The sequence below is a fragment of the Macaca fascicularis genome, chromosome 11, assembly GCF_037993035.2.
Source record: "Macaca fascicularis isolate 582-1 chromosome 11, T2T-MFA8v1.1".
NCBI classification, from domain to species: Eukaryota; Metazoa; Chordata; class Mammalia; order Primates; family Cercopithecidae; genus Macaca; species Macaca fascicularis.
Window position 1 is genome coordinate 108,161,747 of NC_088385.1, and position 17,590 is coordinate 108,179,336.

The following is a 17,590-nucleotide window of genomic DNA, read 5'->3' on the forward strand; positions in this document are numbered from 1 at the left end:
GAGACTTCAATGTTAGACCTAATACCATAAAAACCCTAGAAGAAAACCTAGGTAATACCATTCAGGACATAGGCATGGGCAAGGACTTCATGTCTAAAACACCAAAAGCAACGGCAACAAAAGCCAAAATTGACAAATGGGATCTAATTAAACTAAAGAGCTTCTGCACAGCAAGAGAAACTACCATCAGAGTGAACAGGCAACCTACAGAATGGGAGAAAATTTTTGCAATCTACTCATCTGACAAAGGGCTAATATCCAGAACCTACAAAGAACTCAAACAAATTTACAAGAAAAAAACAAACAACCCCATCGAAAAGTGGGCAAAGGATATGAACAGACATTTCTCAAAAGAAGACATTCATACAGCCAACAGACACATGAAAAAATTCTCATCATCACTGGCCATCAGAGAAAAGCAAATCAAAACCACAATGAGATACCATCTCATACCAGTTAGAATGGCAATCATTAAAAAGTCAGGAAACAACAGGTGCTGGAGAGGATGTGGAGAAATAGGAACACTTTTACACTGTTGGTGGGATTGTAAACTAGTTCAACCATTATGGAAAACAGTATGGTGAGCAAGGTAAATTCTTAGGACCCAGCTGAGAGCTGTTAAATCAGACACTCCAGGGTGAAGCCCAGAAATCTGTGTTTTAACCAGCCCCTCCAGGTGCTTCTGATGAACACTGAAGTTTGAGAAGCTCTAGAATAGAATGAGCAAGGCCCAGTGACAGACCAGATCCTAATACAGAAGAGAATAAAGGTCTGGATTTGGAAAGTTGAGGAGAGCAGAAATGGAGAGAATCCTGAATCCTTGACGCACACGTGTGAGTGGGTAAGGGGTAAAAGAAGCCTTTTTCAACGAAGAAGGGAATAACAAATATGTGATTGCAAAATGGGAATGACTAACAAAGCTGACAACTTCAAAATATTCTTTCTTTGATGAATTTAAATGATAGAGACCTGATTTGACCTTCAAAGTGAAAGGTTATGCCAAATTTCCTGTATATGGAAAATCTGCATTTTGCCTAACCAAGACTTGAATAGGTAGGAAGTAAGTAGGTGCTTTAAATGAGATGACCAAAGGCAGAACAGACAAGTGGAAACTTCAGGCTAGGGGAAACGCTGGCAACTGCTTCTTTGATATGTGGCTCCAAATTGGGTGATTGGGTATAAACATGGTCATCTTTGGCACCTAAGTTCTCTAGCTTAGTTGTTCACTTAATTTCATACCCCACAAGCAAAACTACAGCTTTGAGATATAAAATAGAATTTTAAAACTTCAAATTGATATTTTTTCAAGACAAAGAAAAAAACACTCAGGTTAAGAACTTCTGTTTCTATTTTAAAGTCCTGATATTATCAACAATTAACTTGGACTAACTTTTAAAAGATTAAATTACCGCAATTAAAAATCGGATTGGAACAACTATTGGGTATCTGCCTAAAGGAAAAGAAGTCAATATGTCAAAAAGACACCTGTTCACACAGGTTTATCGCAGCACAATTCATAATTGCAAAGATATGGAATCAACCTAAGTGCCTATCAACCGATGAGTGGATAAAAAATGTGATACACACACACACACACACACACACACACACACACACCATGGAGTACTACTCAGGCATAAAAAAGAATGAAACAATGTATTTTGCAGCAACTTAGATGGAACTGGAGGCTATTAGTCTAAGTGACATAAGTCAGGAATGGAAAAGCAAATATCACACGTACCTTTTTTTTTTGAGATGGAATCTCGCTCTGTTGCCCAGGCTGGAGTGCAGTGGTATGATCTCAGCTCACCACAACCCCCACCTCCCAGGTTCAAACGATTCTCCTGCCTCAGCCTCCCAAATAGCTGGGACTGCAGGTGTGCACCATCATACCCAGCTAATTTTTGTATTTTTAGTAGAGACGGGGTTTCACTATGTTGGCTGCGCTGGTCTTGAACTCCTGACCTCATGATCCACCTACCTCTGCCTCCCAAATTATATTTTTCTTTAAAGTTTACATTCCCTCTATCTGAATAATCCTGCTGACTCCTAAATATATTTTAACATTTCCATGACACATATTTTTAAGAGAAGGTACTATCTCTACATCATGATATTGCAAATTAACAGCTCTATTTTTTAAAAAACTGGCAAACGACTTTTGTCTCAAACTTTGATTCCCAATCATACTGAAATATTAAATAACACTATTTGAGTTAGTAAAGTGCTATTTTGCCAAAGAGCTCAACCTGATCTTTTCTACTGACATTGTTTCTGTGAGGTAGGTAGGAACTTAGTGCTATGTACCATTGTTAGAGGAGATTAGGGGTCAATTCAAGGGTATACAACTTGTCAACAGTAAAACAGACATTGACAGACAACTTCTGTGGCTTTTCCCACACTGGTGTTTTTATCATTCAAAATAACTAAGAGTAGCAGATTATGTGATTTATGTGACAATGGATTAACATTTTACTCTTATTTGGTTTTATCCAAAAATTTAGAAATTAAGATAAATTATTTTTAGTTTATAATATTACATTGCTTTCTTAAGAATTCTATCAGGCATTCTCATATGTTTATAAAACTAAAATATTGATAGTTCTAAATGTCACAAAAATATACTTTGTCTAAAAGAAAATGAACAAGAACAGAAACATCATGTTTCTCATTAAGAACACATGGTGTAACTCCCCGGCAATCAGGTAAGACAAAAAGTTAAGTGACCTGAATTTGATTTCCAAAATTGAAGCACTTTATGCACATGTGCATTTAGAATTATTAAACAAATAACCATAGTTCAAAACACATTCATGTAAAACAAACAATATATCTTTCTACTTATTAAAACATTGTAGAAAGACTTCCAAAAATTTGATATTTGTTTATAAATATAGTAATTTAAAAATAACATATATCCACATAAGAAATATATGAATATATAATTTATTTTTATTATTTATTTTTATTTATTTATTTATTTTGAGACAGGGCTCCATCACCCAGGCTGGAGTACAGTCACATAATCACAGCTCACTGCAGCCTCGACCTCCTGGCTCAAGCAATCTTCCCACCTTAGCCTCCTAAGTAGCTGGGACTACAGACACACACCACCATGCCCAGCTAATTCTTGTATTTTTTGTAGAGATGGAGTTTCGTCACATTGCCCAAGTTTATGTAGTCAATTTAAATGTTATATAAATCTCTCTCTCTCTTTTTTTTTTTTCAGAGACAAGATTTCACTCTGTTACCCAGGCTGGAGTGCAGTGGTGTAATCATAGCTCACTGCAGCCTCGAAATCCTGGGCTCAAGCTATCCTCCCACCTCAGCTTCCCTAGTAACTGGGACTACAAGTATGTGGCAACATGCCTAGCTAAGATCAATTGATTGATTGATTGATTGATTGATAGAGATGAGGTCTAACTATGTTCCCAGGATGGACTTAAACTCCTGGCCTCAAGCAATCTTCCTGCCTCAGCCTCCCAAATGTTGGGATTACAAGCGTGAGCCACCATGCCCAGCCATTTTTTTTTTTTTTATTTCTTAACATTGTCAGTTAGCAACCTCTAAATGTACAGGGTATGATTACCTAAATAACACGTATCAGAAAATAAGCATAAAATTATTTAATCATGAAAACATTTGTATGTATCTAAATGTTTGTCTTATGTTTCTAAAAAAACTGAAAAGCTTAAAAAAGAACTTTTAAACAGTATCTAATGTGGAAACTGTACAAAAAATAAGTTATTGATGAAATCCTATAACCAAACTCTTAGCCGGGAACATAACAAAATAAACAGCTAAGCAACTTTGAAACTGCTACTTAAAAATTTTAAAACACAGAACAAAGCATTTTTTGAGTCCAGACATTAAAAAAAAAAAAACATAGTGTTTGCCTATATAATTTAGCTCTTTAACTGGATAAATATACTAACATTTCAAAATTTCTAGGCATATGTATCTTTAAATTTAATTGATTGCAAATTAGTTGACATTCAAAAGTTCAACTTAATAGCATTAAGTGCAGTCATCTAACTCCATGGAGCTTAACCATTTTGAAGAATATTCTTGGATCATCAAATCCATAAGTACCTACATCAAGTATATGTTAGTACCAAGCTAATGGGAGTTCATAATTTATAGTCTGGGACTTGATAAGCCAGGATTGGGGGTGGCATGATTCACTTGAGTGTCTTGAGACATATCCAAGCCCAGGGCAATAAACGGAAAATTATGAAGACAAGCTCAGGTAGAGTGCACAACAAAATCCAAGTTGATAGATCAGAAACTGGGCATGCAGATAAAAATAAAGACAGTATCAGCAGCCAAAGTCCAGAAACTCTAGAAAACAAGCCAAAAGGCACAAGAATTAATGAACAGCACCAAGAGGACTTTGATCATTGGGTCCATGGTCTTTCAAAGACAGAATGCTTGTTGATTACTACCTTCCTGATCCAGAATCAGTTTGCAGGTTAGTATATGCCCTGGGCTGATGGGGAAATAAAAAGCAAAGATCCAGACAACACAGACCTGTTACCTCATTGCTCCCTAAGAATGGTGTATGTGGTAGGAGGGTAAAAAGCTCTTTTTTTTTTTTTTTTTTTTTTTTTTTTCCTGAGGCGGAGTCTCGCTCTGTCGCCCGGGCTGGAGTGCAGTGGCCGGATCTCAGCTCACTGCAAGCTCTGCCTCCTGGGTTTACGCCATTCTCCTGCCTCAGCCTCACGAGTAGCTGGGACTACAGGTGCCAGCCACCTCGCCTGGCTAGATTTTTGTATTTTTTAGTAGAGACGGGGTTTCACCGTGTTAGCCAGGATGGTCTCGAACTCCTGACCTCGTGATCCGCCCATCTCGGCCTCCCAAAGTGCTGGGATTACAGGCTTGAGCCACCGCGCCCGGCCAAAAAGCTCTTTTCAAGATGAATTATGATTTCGGCAATCTTCCAAACTTATATGCTAGCACCAAGGCATGGAAAATATTTTCAATAATACCCAAATTTAAGAATATACTGTTGACAATCAAATACATGTGCATAGCCTTTCAGCGTCTATGTAGTTATAATTTTCACAATTACAGCTTCATTGAAATAAAGGAAAGAGAGGGAAATGTCAATGCCAAAATTCTAAACTCCAGAGTAACATCAATTAATGATGTAGTAAGTGAAGATAGTCCAGACTTTGTTTTAACAAAACCTTATCCCCCAAACACTCATGATACAACACACACACACAAAGAAAACCTGATCCAATTATCTTAGAAAACATATAAAATTGAAACATCATTTAAGGGCATCTAATATCAGAGCTGCTTCACAAACGAGTCCCATTGCTCTTGCCACTCTGATCTGAGAAGTTCAATTCAATGTGGTTGAAAGCAGGATTATCAGTTCCACCATCTTCCACTGGATGCGATTTATAGTTTAAAACATGCTTCTTCTAAAAGAAAATGTTAACATGGTGATTAGGGGAAAAAAATAAGCTCTTCATTCATGTAATTCTAAAAAATTGTTCCTACTATTTTGATTTCTCTACATCAGCTTTCTAATCTACTGAGAGAGAGAAATATAGAACGGGTATACTTCCTCAGAGGGTAGATACTCAACAGATACAGGTTATCAGAAGATAGATATAAAATGGCCCATCAGACAATAGATAAACAACAGATTTACGTTATCAGAGGATAGACAGATATACAGAGAGATATAACAGATACAGGTTATCAGCGGATAGACAGATATAGAGAGATATACAACAGACACAGGTTATCAGAGGATAGATAGATATTTGGAGAGATACAATAGATACAGATTATCAGAGGATAGACAGATTTAGAGAAATATACAACAGGTATAGCTCATCAGAGAATAGAGGGATATACAACAGTTATAGGTTATCAGAGGATAGAGAGATATACAACAGATGCAGATCATCAAAGGAAAGAGGATATACAACAGATATAGCTCATCGGAGGGTAGACAGATAAACAATAGGTATAGTGTATCAGAGGATATGGAGCTATAAAACAGATATAGATCATCATAGGATAGAGAGCTGTCCAACATATATAGATCAGATTATATAGGGTCTATACCTTTCTTGTCCATCACTTTTCAAGAAAGAGGCTGAGGACTAACTAGTGTTCTATCCAGGTAATAAAGCCCAGTTTCCTAACTCATGGTAAATGAAAGCCAACTCACTTTCTTAAAAATATCAAAATTGGATAAAAAATCCTCTTTGGTTAGTATATATCTGGGGTCTAAGTTCTGTTTTCTTCCTCCTGGAAAAAAAAAAAAAAGTACATGACTTACGTTGTTAAAAAGGACACCAGTAACTACACAGAGACATTCTATTATACAGGCATTTAACTTGTACACATTCAACTCCATACATTCATAAAACACAAAGAGAAAGGGAAACTTAAAAACGCTGATCACTTAGCCCACAATTCCCCTTCCCTTAGTCAGCCCTGGGTCTTGAAAGCCTCTCACTATAATAAATATGAGTCTTGTCATATATATATATATATATAAAATACATATATATAAAATATATATATATATCTCTCTCTCTCACATATATGTATGTGAGATAGAGCAAAAAACGCAAGCCAATTGCTTCATCTGGTACTCAACTAGAGAAACAGTCATCTGGCCCAATGCTGGTAGGGAAACTGGTTTAAAAGCACCCTCCATGCCATCAGGAAAATATCAAACCATCTGCCTCTGCTTCAGACAGTGGAGCTGCTTTTCCCCCACTTTCATGGCTACAAATATACATGTCTATGAAGAAATGCAGGAAAGTCTGAACTGCTGAATAAATTATTTAAATGAAAATCAGTATGCTGACTGATGTTTGATCCAAATCCTCTTCCTTAAGGTTTTCTTTAAAAAAAAAAAAAAAAAAAAAAACTATTCTGCTTTGGTATTTTTTGTGGATCAAAGAGGATGCTTTTAAAAATTGTGTACCTCAAAGAGTGGTCCTCAAACTACCCTGACTCAAATCACTCAGAGAATGTACATAAAATGCAGATTCCCAGACTCTAGCCTGGACTGACCAAATTAGGACCTCTGCGGATAGGACCCCTGAAGCCTGATTTTTATAAAATTTCCAAGGGGATCCTTACGCCCTCTAAAGTTTAAGAACCACTACTTTAGTACAAATACTAGACTTTTAATTATGGGAACCTTTGCTGTTCTGGAGATAGAATCAATTTTAAATAAGTTCATGCAATGTTATTGAGTACCTGCTGTGTGCTGGAGATGCTGCTAGGTGCTAGAGAAACAGAGAAACAAAACAATCACTGTGCCCACAACTTGTGATCTCACTTAGGAAACGATTTGCCCCCATTTTCCTGATGAAAACATAGCCTTCTGCATAGTAAAAATCAGGGGAGTGCTGAAACGCCAACCAAGTCTGCAAGGCCTGAACTCTTACGGGAGTTTTAGTATACTACAATAGGTTTTAAAATCTGTTTCCCAAGGAACATCAAAATCGTGTGCTTCTCGACAGTTTTCAAGGTACTCACTGTTTCTGTGAAGTAGGAATAAGTTATTTGTGAAGTTAATGAAGTTGAAGTGTCTTTTATTACTGGACCCCAGTCACTGAGGTAGAGCATTACTTTTTGAAACAAAAGATATAGCTGTATATGGTTTTTCAGAATCAAAGCATTTAAAAGAAAAAAAAGGAGTACTCAAAGGAGGTACTCTGATACTCCACTTTCTTTTAAAAACTGAGCTAAATAAGGACCAAAGGGCAAATAGTACAGAGAGACTGGTTAGGTGTATTCCAGATCTGAAAAACTGAATGACTTCTGGGAAAAGATGAAAATCTGTCTTAAGACCGGGCATGGTGGCTCATGCCTGTAATCCCAACAATTTGGGAGACCAAGGTGGTTGGATCACCTGAGGTCAGGAGTTCAAGACCAGCCTGGTCAATATGGTGAAACTCCATCTCTACTAAAAATACAAAAATTAGCCGGGCATGGTGGTGCGCGCCTGTAATCCCAGCTACTCGGGAAGCTGAGGCCAGAGAATCTCTTGAACACAGGAGGCAGAGTTTCCAGTGAGCCGAGATCGCACTACTGCACTCCAGCCTAGGCAAAAGAGTGAGACTCCATCTCAACAATAACAACAAAAAAATCTGTCTTAAAATATATCAAACTGGACCAAAAAATTAATAAACCTACCGTGCTGGGAATTTTATTTTTGAGAAAGAGCACAGTCCTTTTGGAAAAGAAAGAGAATATTTTCCAGCAACTGTTTGATAAATAATGGATAGCAACAAATTTTATAATTATAAATACAAGTGTCACAAAAGTTTGAGAGGCAGTGCTATCCCAGTACCAAAAAAAACATGAAATGACAGCAGGATTCTGTAAAGTGGCACAGTCCTGGCAACTTTGTAGCATGGAGCAAACAAAGACATGAGACATCCTTGAACACAGTGTACGATTTCTGACTAGTTGTAACACATGTTGAAGGAGGCAGTGCACCCTTCCCCTGGCATGGCTGCTATGGATGCGTATGTGTGAGGGGATGTAGGGAGTCAGGGAGCCCAGCACATTTCACCAACTCCACACTACCCCGGCCCCAGCACTGTGATCTCTCACCTGGGTTACTGCAATAGCCTCTTCCCTGCCCTCGTTCCCCTACAGACTATTCTCAAAACTGGATCAGAGCACTCCTTTGAGAATTATTGGAAAAGTAAGTGAAAAAATATCCCACATAGTAGACCTAAAAGACACAGAGATGAAAAATAAGAGAGGAAAAAAACGAGAAAATTAGAGGAACTGTCCATGATTCTGATTCAAATGTTTGACTAATAGGAGTTCCCAGAGAGAGAACACAGAAAATTATTTTAAAAAATAAAAAGGAAGAAAAGAAAAGAAAAAAGAAAATGTCCAGAACTGAAGAACATGGATCTTCAGATTGAACGAGCCTTACTGAAGGCCTAGGCCAAGGCAGTCATTGTGAAAATGGGACACACACAAAGTGTCAGCTGGTAGCATGACACTGTCACAACAGCAACATAGCAAGCTAGAAAAAAATTCAGACATCCTCTCAGAAAAAAGAAAAGTTCTTTTCAACCCTGGGAATTTCTACTCAATCAATCAATCAAGCATAAGGTAGATTAAATAATTTTTTTCAGACATACAAAGTTTCCAAAACCTCTTCTTTTGTCTACTCATTCTTGAGAATATGCTACAGGATGTGTTCCATTCAATTAAGGGAGTAAATGAGAATGAGAAGTAATGAATATAGGCAGTAGAAAACCCAACACAGGAACAGGGCCCAAGAGAATTCACAGAATGAGGACAAAATGGAGTTCCAAGATAACAGTTCTATAGCAATCCCAGAGAGCAATTTATATACTATGTGTATCAAATTGATTTTTTAAAAATAAACATACTTTTTTAAAAAACGATAAACATCTGAAAAAAAAGCCTCCACACTATGTTTAGATATAACCTGTCTATGCTTCCTTACAGTTTACAAAGAATGAATATGGGACAATGTAAAGATCATAGCATATTGGGTTATTGTAAAAATATGTGTAAAATACCTAACACTGAAGTTTTTTTCAAGCATCTTATTTTTGTCTTACAGCAACTTGTGAGATGGGCAGGTGAATTATTATTGTCCTCATTTTACACATAAGAAAGCTGAGGCTCAGTGTAGCTATGTGACTTGCCCAAGTTCATGCAGGCCCTAAAGGGCAGAACCAAGATTCAAATAGAAATGAGTCTTCTGCTTTCTAGTCTAAGCCTTCAGATTTCCCATGAGTAAAACAGAAGAAATAATTAAACTAGCTGTCAATAGGATCACAGTAAAATAACATAAAAAGCTATAAAACAGATACAGTAAAAACTGATATAGAGGTAAATACAACAATACTAATGTTTAGATAGTTACCTGTTGGTAAACTGACAAGTATCCCCACTAATAATGTTACCAACGTTCCAACAGTGCTGAAGTACAGATATGATAAAGAATACCAGTTATCCATCAGTGGAGTCCTAAGAGAGCAAAAGCACAACTGTAAGATTTCATGTAATGCCACTAGCAACTACCAGTATATACCAGTGATTCTCATGGCAAGGTCAAAATATAATATTCAATAATGTTTTTAATGTCATAACCTGCTGTCCTAATTTTATCTTATCGTATCAGGAATTGAAAGTGAAATTTCACTTTGACAATATACTAAAATACTTGAAGGCCATGTTTATTCATTCAATTCTGCATGATGTCCCAGGCACTGCTCTTGTGATTGGACAGTCAGCCATAAATAAGGCAGATAAACCATTTGACCCAGCAATCCCATTACTGGATATATAGCCAAAGGAAAATAAATGGTTCTACCAAAAAGACACATGCACTTATATGTTCATCACAGCACTATTCACAATAGCAAAGACATGGAATCAGCCTAGGTGCCCATCAATGGTGGACTGGACAAGGAAAATGTGGTACATTTCAACTTTGGTGAATCTGACAATTATGTGTCTTGGAGTTGCTCTTCTTGAGGACTATCTTTGTGACATTCTCTGTATTTCCTGAATTTGAATGTTGGCCTGCCTTGCTAGGTTGGGGAAGTTCTGGATAATATTCTGCAAAGTGTTTTCCAACGTGGTTCCATTCTCCCTGTCACTTTCAGGTACATCAATCAGATGTAGATTTGGTCTTTTAACATAGTCCTATATTTCTTAGAGGCTTTGCTCATTTCTTTTTACTCTTTTTTTTCTCTAAACTTCTCTTCTCGCTTCATTTCATTCATTTATCTTCAATCACTGAAACCCTTTCTTGCAGTTGATCAAATCGGTTACTAAAGCTTGTGCATTTGTCACATAGTTCTCGTGCCATGCTTTTCAGCTCTATCAGGTCATTTAAGGACTTCTCTTCATTGGTTATTCTAGTTAGCCATTCATCTAATCTTTTTTCAAGGTTTTTAGCTTCTTTGCGATTGGTTCGAACTTCTTCCTTTAGTGCGGAGAAGTTTGATCATCTGAAGCCTTCTCTCAACTCGTCAAAGTCATTCTCCGTCCAGCTTTGTTTGTTAACAAGGATACCCAGGAATTGAACTCACCTCTGCACCAAGCAGACCCAATAGACATCTACAGAACTCTCCACCCCAAATCAACAGAATATACATACTTCTCAGCACCACATTGCACTTATTCCAAAATTGACCACGTAGTTGGAAGTAAAGAACTCCGCAGCAAATGTAAAAGAACAGAAATTATAACAAACTGTCTCTCAGACCACAGTGCAATCAAACTAGAATTTAGGATTAAGAAATTCACTCAATGTAATCCCAGCACTTTGGGAGGCCAAGACGGGCGGATCACGAGGTCAGGAGATTGAGCCCATCCTGGCTAACATGGTGAAACCCCGTCTCTACTAAAAAATACAAAAAACTAGCCGGGTGAGGTGGCGGGCGCCTGTAGTCCCAGCTACTTGGGAGGCTGAGGCAGGAGAATGGCGTAAAACCCGGGAGGCGGAGCTTGCAGTGAGCTGAGATCCGGCCACTGCACTCCAGCCTGGGCAACAGAGCGAGACTCCATCTCAAACAAACAAAAAAAAAGAAACTCACTCAAAACTGCTCAACTACATGGAAACTGAACAACCTGCTCCTGAATGACTACTGGGTACATAACAAAATGAAGGCAGAAATAAAGATGTTCTTTGAAACCAATGAGAACAAAGATACAACATACCAGAATCTCTGGGACACATTTAAAGCAGTGTGTAGAGGGAAATTTTTAGCACTAAATGCCCACAAGAGAAAGCAGGAAAGATCTAAAATTGATACCCTAACATCACAATTAAAAGAACTACAGAAGCAAGAGCAAACACATTCAAAAGCTAGCAGAAGGCAAGAAATAACTAAGATCAGAGCAGAACTGAAGGAGATAGAGACACAAAAAACCCTTCAAAAAATCAATGAGTCCAAGGGCTGGTTTTTTGAAAAGATCAACAAAATTGATAGACCACTAACAAGACTAATAAAGAAGAAAAGAGAGAAGAATCAAATAGACGCAATAAAAAATGATAAAGGGGATATCACCACCGACCCCACAGAAATACAAACTACCATCAGAGAATACTATAAACACCTCTATGCAAATAAACTAGAAAATCTAGAAGAAATGGATAAATTCCTGGACACATACACTCTCCCAAGACTAAACCAGGAAGAAGTTGAATCCCTGAATAGACCAATAATAGGCTCTGAAATTGAGGCAATAATTAATAGCCTACCAACCAAAAAAAGTCCAGGCCAGATGGATTCACAGCCGAATTCTACCAGAAGTACAAGGAGCAGCTGGTACCATTCCTTCTGAGACTATTCCAATCAATAGAAAAAGAGGGAATCCTTCCTAACTCATTTTATGAGGCCAACATCATCCTGACACCAAAGCCTGGCAGAGACACAACAAAAAAAGAGAATTTTAGACCAATATCCCAATATCCCTGATGAACATCGATGCAAAAATCCTCAATAAAATACTGGCAAATCGAATCCAGCAGCACATCAAAAAGCTTATTCCACCATGATCAAGTCGGCTTCATCCCTGGGATGCAAGGCTGGTTCAACATATGTAAATCAATAAACATAATCCGGCATATAAACAGAACCAAAGACAAAAACAATGTGATTATCTCAATAGATGCAGTAAAGGCCTTTGACAAAATTCAACAGCCCTTCATGCTAAAAACTCTCAATAAATTCGGTATTGATGGAACATATCTCAAAATAATAACTCACAGCCAATATCATACTGAATGGGCAAAAATGGGAAGCATTCCCTTTGAAAACTGGCACAAGACAGGGATGCCTTCTCTCATCACTCCTATTCAATATAGTGTTGGAAGTTCTGGCCAGGGCAATCAGGCAGGAGAAAGAAATAAAGGGTATTCAATTAGGAAAAGAGGAAGTCAAATTGTCCCTGTTTGCAGATGACATGATTGTATATTTAGAAAACCCCATCATCTCAGTCCAAAATCTCTTTAAGCTGATAAGCAACTTCAGCAAAGTCTCAGGATATAAAATCAATGTGCAAAAATCACAAGCATTCTTATACACCAATAACAGACAAACAGAGAGCCAAATCATGAGTGAACCCCCATTAACAATGGCTTCAAATAGAATAAAATACCTAGGAATCCAACTTACAAGGGATGTGAAGGACCCTTTCAAGGAGAACTACAAACCACTGCTCAGTGAAATAAAAGAGGACACAAACAAATGGAAGAACATTCTGTGCTCATGGATAGGAAGAATAAGTATCGTGAAAATGGCCATACTACCCAAGGTAATTTATAGATTCAATGCCATCCCCATTAAGCTACCAATGATTTTCTTCACAGAATTAGGAAAAACTACTTTAAAGTTCATATGGAACCAAAAAAGAGCCTACATTGCCAAGACAATCCTAAGCCAAAAGAACAAAGCTGGAGGCATCACGCTACCTGACTTCAAACTATACTACAAGGCTACAGTAACCAAAACAGCATGGTACTGGTACCAAAACAGAGATATAGACCAATGGAACAGAACAGAGCCCTCAGAAATAATACCACACATCTACAACCATCTGATCTTTGACAAACCTGACAAAAACAAGAAATGGGGAAAGGATTCCCTATTTAATAAATGGTGCTGGGAAAACTGGCTAGTCATATGTAGAAAGTTGAAACTGGATCCCTTTCTTACACCTTATACAAAAATTAATTCAAGATGGATTAGAGACTTAAATGTTAGGCCTAAAACCATAAAAACCCTAGAAGAAAACCTAGGCAATACCATTCAGGACACAGGCGTGGGCAAGGACTTCATGTCTAAAACACCAAAAGCAATGGCAACAAAAGCCAAAATTGACAAATGGGATGTAATTAAACTAAAGAGCTTCTGCACAGAAAAAGAAACTACCATCAGAGTCAACAGGCAACCTATGGAATGGGAGAAAATTTTTGCAATCTACTCATCTGACAAAGGGCTAATATCCAGAACCTACAAAGAACTCAAACAAATTTAGAAGAAAAAAACAAACAACCCCATCAAAAAGTGGGCAAAGGATAGGAACAGACACTTCTCAAAAGAAGACATTTATGCAGCCAACAGACACATGAAAAAATGTTCATCATCACTCGCCATCAAAGAAATGCAAATCAAAGCCACAGTGAGATACCATCTCACACCAGTTAGAATGGTGATCATTAAAAAGTCAGGAAACAACAGGTGCTGGAGAGGATGTGGAAAAATAGGAACACTTTTACACTGTTGGTGGGACTGTAAACTACTTCAACCATTGTGGAAGACAGTGTGGTGATTTCTCAAGGATCTAGAACTAGAAATACCATTTGACCCAGCCATCCCATTACTGGGTATATACCCAAAGGATTATAAATTGTGCTGCTATAAAGACACATGCACACGTATGTTTACTGCGGCACTACTCACAATAGCAAAGACTTGGAAACAACCCAAATGTCCATCAATGGATTAAGAAAATGTGGCACATATACACCGTGGAATACTATGCAGCCATAAAAAAGGATAAGTTCATGTCCTTTGTAGGGGCATGGATGAAGCTGGAAACCATCATTCTCAGCAAACTATCGCAAGAACAGAAAACCAAACACCACATGTTCTCACTCATAGGTGGGAACTGAACAATGAGAACATTTGGACACAGGAAGGGGAACATCACACACACGGGCCTGTCATAGGATGGGAGGACGGGGGAGGGATAGCATCAGGAGATATACCTGATGTAAATGACAAGTTAATGGGTGCAGCACACCAACATGGCACATGTATACATATGTAACAAACCTGCACATTGTGCAATGTACCCTAGAACTTAAAGTATAACAAAAACAAAAGAAAGGGTAACAAAATAAAAATAAATAAAAATTAAAGAAAAAAGAAAAAAAAAGAAAATGTGGTTCATATACACCATGGAATACCATGCAGCCATAAAAAAAGAACACAATCATGTCCTTTTCAGCAACATGGATACAGCTGGAGGCCATTATCCTAAGCAAATTAATGCAGGCACAGAAAACCAAATACCACATGTTCTCACTTATAAGTAGGAGCTAAATATTGGGTACTTATGGACACAAAGAAGGGAACAATAGACACTGGGGATGACTAGAGGTTGAAGGGAGAGAGGCAAGAGTTTACCCCAGTAAGAAAGCTGCACAGGTATCTAAATAAAAGCTGAAATTATTTTTTAAACATAAGGTAAATAAGATTCCTGCTCACATAAAGTGTATATTCTAATGGAGAGGTAAATACAATAAACAAATTAATAAATATAATAATTTCCACTAGTAGAAAGCACTGTAAGAAAAATAAAACAAAATGATTTGCTATTAACAGGATGGAGAGGGAGGAACTACCCTACAAGTGGTCAGAGAAAACCTTTGGGAATAAGTGACATTTGAACTGAGATCTGAGAAATGTTCTCAGATGTTCTTGAGGAAAGCATCTCAGAGACTAAACACAAGCTGACTGAGGCACAGTGAGAAGACAGTGATTACAAGATGAAAGATAGGCAGGGGACTTTTTGTGGCACCGGACATGAGTTGGAATTTTACTCTACAGGCAATGGCACTCATTGCAATGTTTTAAGTGAAAGAGTAACATGAAAATTCTATGATCATTTCTACAATGATTGCTCTAGGATTCCACTTTCAGTTTTGACAGCTGCTTGATTCAGACCAATCATTCTGCTGAGAACAACATATAAAACCTGGGGCATGGGGAGGGAGGCAGGTTTTTGAAGATATCAGCGAGATCAAGACAATGAGAATTTGGCTGGGCGCGGTGGCTCACGCCTATAATCCCAGCACTTTGAGAGGCCAAGGCAGGTGGATAACCCGAGGTCAGGAGTTCGAGACCAGCCTGGCCAACATGGTGAAACCCCATCTCTACTAAAAATACAAAAATTGGCCAGGAGTCATGGTACATGCCTGTAATCTCAGCTACTTGGGAGGCTGAGGCACAAAAATCACTTGAACCCAGGAGGTGGAGGTTGCATTGAGCTAGAGCCTGGGCAACAGAACGAGACTCTGTCTCAAACAAAAACAAAAACAAAACAATGAGAACGTGAGGTGTCAAGAGCCCAGACAGAAGGGGAACACATTGAGGTGAGCTAATGAAATTAAGAGAGTGTGATATTGAGCCAAAGACAGACAAAATAGAACAGACTAAAGAATTGAGAAATAGATCCACAGAAAAATAGTTACTTGGTTAACATTGTTTTCATCACCAGCACATTCAGTGGGGCAAAAGGGGAGTCTTTTCAATAAGTTTGAATTCAGTTTGGTTAACCGAATGTCCACATGGGGAAGAATAATCTTGATCACACCACCCACAGAAATCAATTCCAAAGTGGATTACACTTCCCAAATGGAAATGGTTAACAATAAAGCTTTTAAATGAAAAATTAGTGGAATATCTTTATGATTGCAGGATAGACAACGATTTCTCAACAAGACACATAAAGGACTAACTATATAGGAAAAAACTGAGAAACAGATATCAATTAAAATTAAGAGATTTTGACTGACAAAAAAAAATTTATCATTAAAAGAGTAAAAAGGCAACCCATGGAATGGGAGAAAAATATTTTCAAAACATATCTCATATCTAGAATACATCATGAACTCCTGTGTAAATAAGAAAAAGACAGAGAATCCATTTCAAATGTACTAAAAACTCCATTTCAAATGGACTAAGTAGCAAAAGTAGATATCCAAATGGCCAACAAACAAATGAAAATGCATTTGACTTCATTAATCATAAGTGAAACACAAATTAAAACCACAGCAAGCTACCAATGTAACCATCAAATATTGGAAACTTAAAAAAATCAATACTGAATCTAGGCAATCGAAACAATTTGTATCTAGGCAACCAAAGGATCACACATTCAACCTACAGCTGGGTGACTCACAACCCTTGTGCTCCAGCCATACGGAACTAGGATGATTTTTCTAAGATGCCCTGATCCTTCAGTCCTTCAAGCCTTTGCACCTGTCGTTTCTTCATTCTGTGACACATACTCCTCCCTCCGTGTGTCCTTGTGCTCAATCCCGCCACCCGACTAACTCCAGCCCGTGCAATTCTCCTCTAAGGTTTCCTTGACTCCAGTCAGGTAGACTTCCTCCTTCTGGCTCCCATGATACCCTGTGAATATTACTTACCACAATGCATGTTTTAATTTATTTTCTTTTCCAATCTCCCTTCTGGTGACAAGAATAACTTTCTAGATCTTCCCCTTCATCTAGCCAAACCTATGCATTCTTGAAGTAGTAGTACATCTCTGAAGTCTTAATGCTAACTTACACTCCAACTTTGTACTCACTCTTTTAACAAAAATGTATCAAGTATTTATTATTTACTATGTCCTAGTTTTCATACTTAGCATGCTTACTGAGTTTATTGTTTTGCACATTCCCTCCAGCTAGATTAGAATTTTCTGGAAGGCAGGAAACAGTGGCTGGGAGAGAAAGATTTTCTTCCATGGATACTAAATAAACGGTCAGCACAGTGCTGGGTACATAGTCCATGCTCAAAAA

General features: G+C 37.8%; 1 protein-coding gene across 2 annotated transcripts in view; it reads right to left on the reverse strand.

The window, feature by feature from the left end:
* Positions 1-3,516: 3,516 nt before the first annotated feature.
* Positions 3,517-17,590, reverse strand: part of SLC5A8 (solute carrier family 5 member 8) — a 57,744-nt gene continuing 43,670 nt past the window's right edge. The window contains exons 13-16 of one of the 2 annotated variants that reach the window (XR_001483594.4): positions 9,908-10,011; positions 8,605-8,728; positions 6,194-6,273; positions 3,517-5,432 (exon numbers count right to left, since the gene is read on the reverse strand). Coding sequence is in view for 1 of the 2 variants with exons in the window: in XM_005572000.5 (XP_005572057.2) it covers positions 5,307-5,432; positions 6,194-6,273; positions 9,908-10,011 (310 nt within the window). In the remaining variant the exon portion in view is untranslated. The remainder of the gene's footprint in view (positions 5,433-6,193; positions 6,274-8,604; positions 8,729-9,907; positions 10,012-17,590) is intronic. The other variant, XM_005572000.5, reaches the window with a different exon arrangement.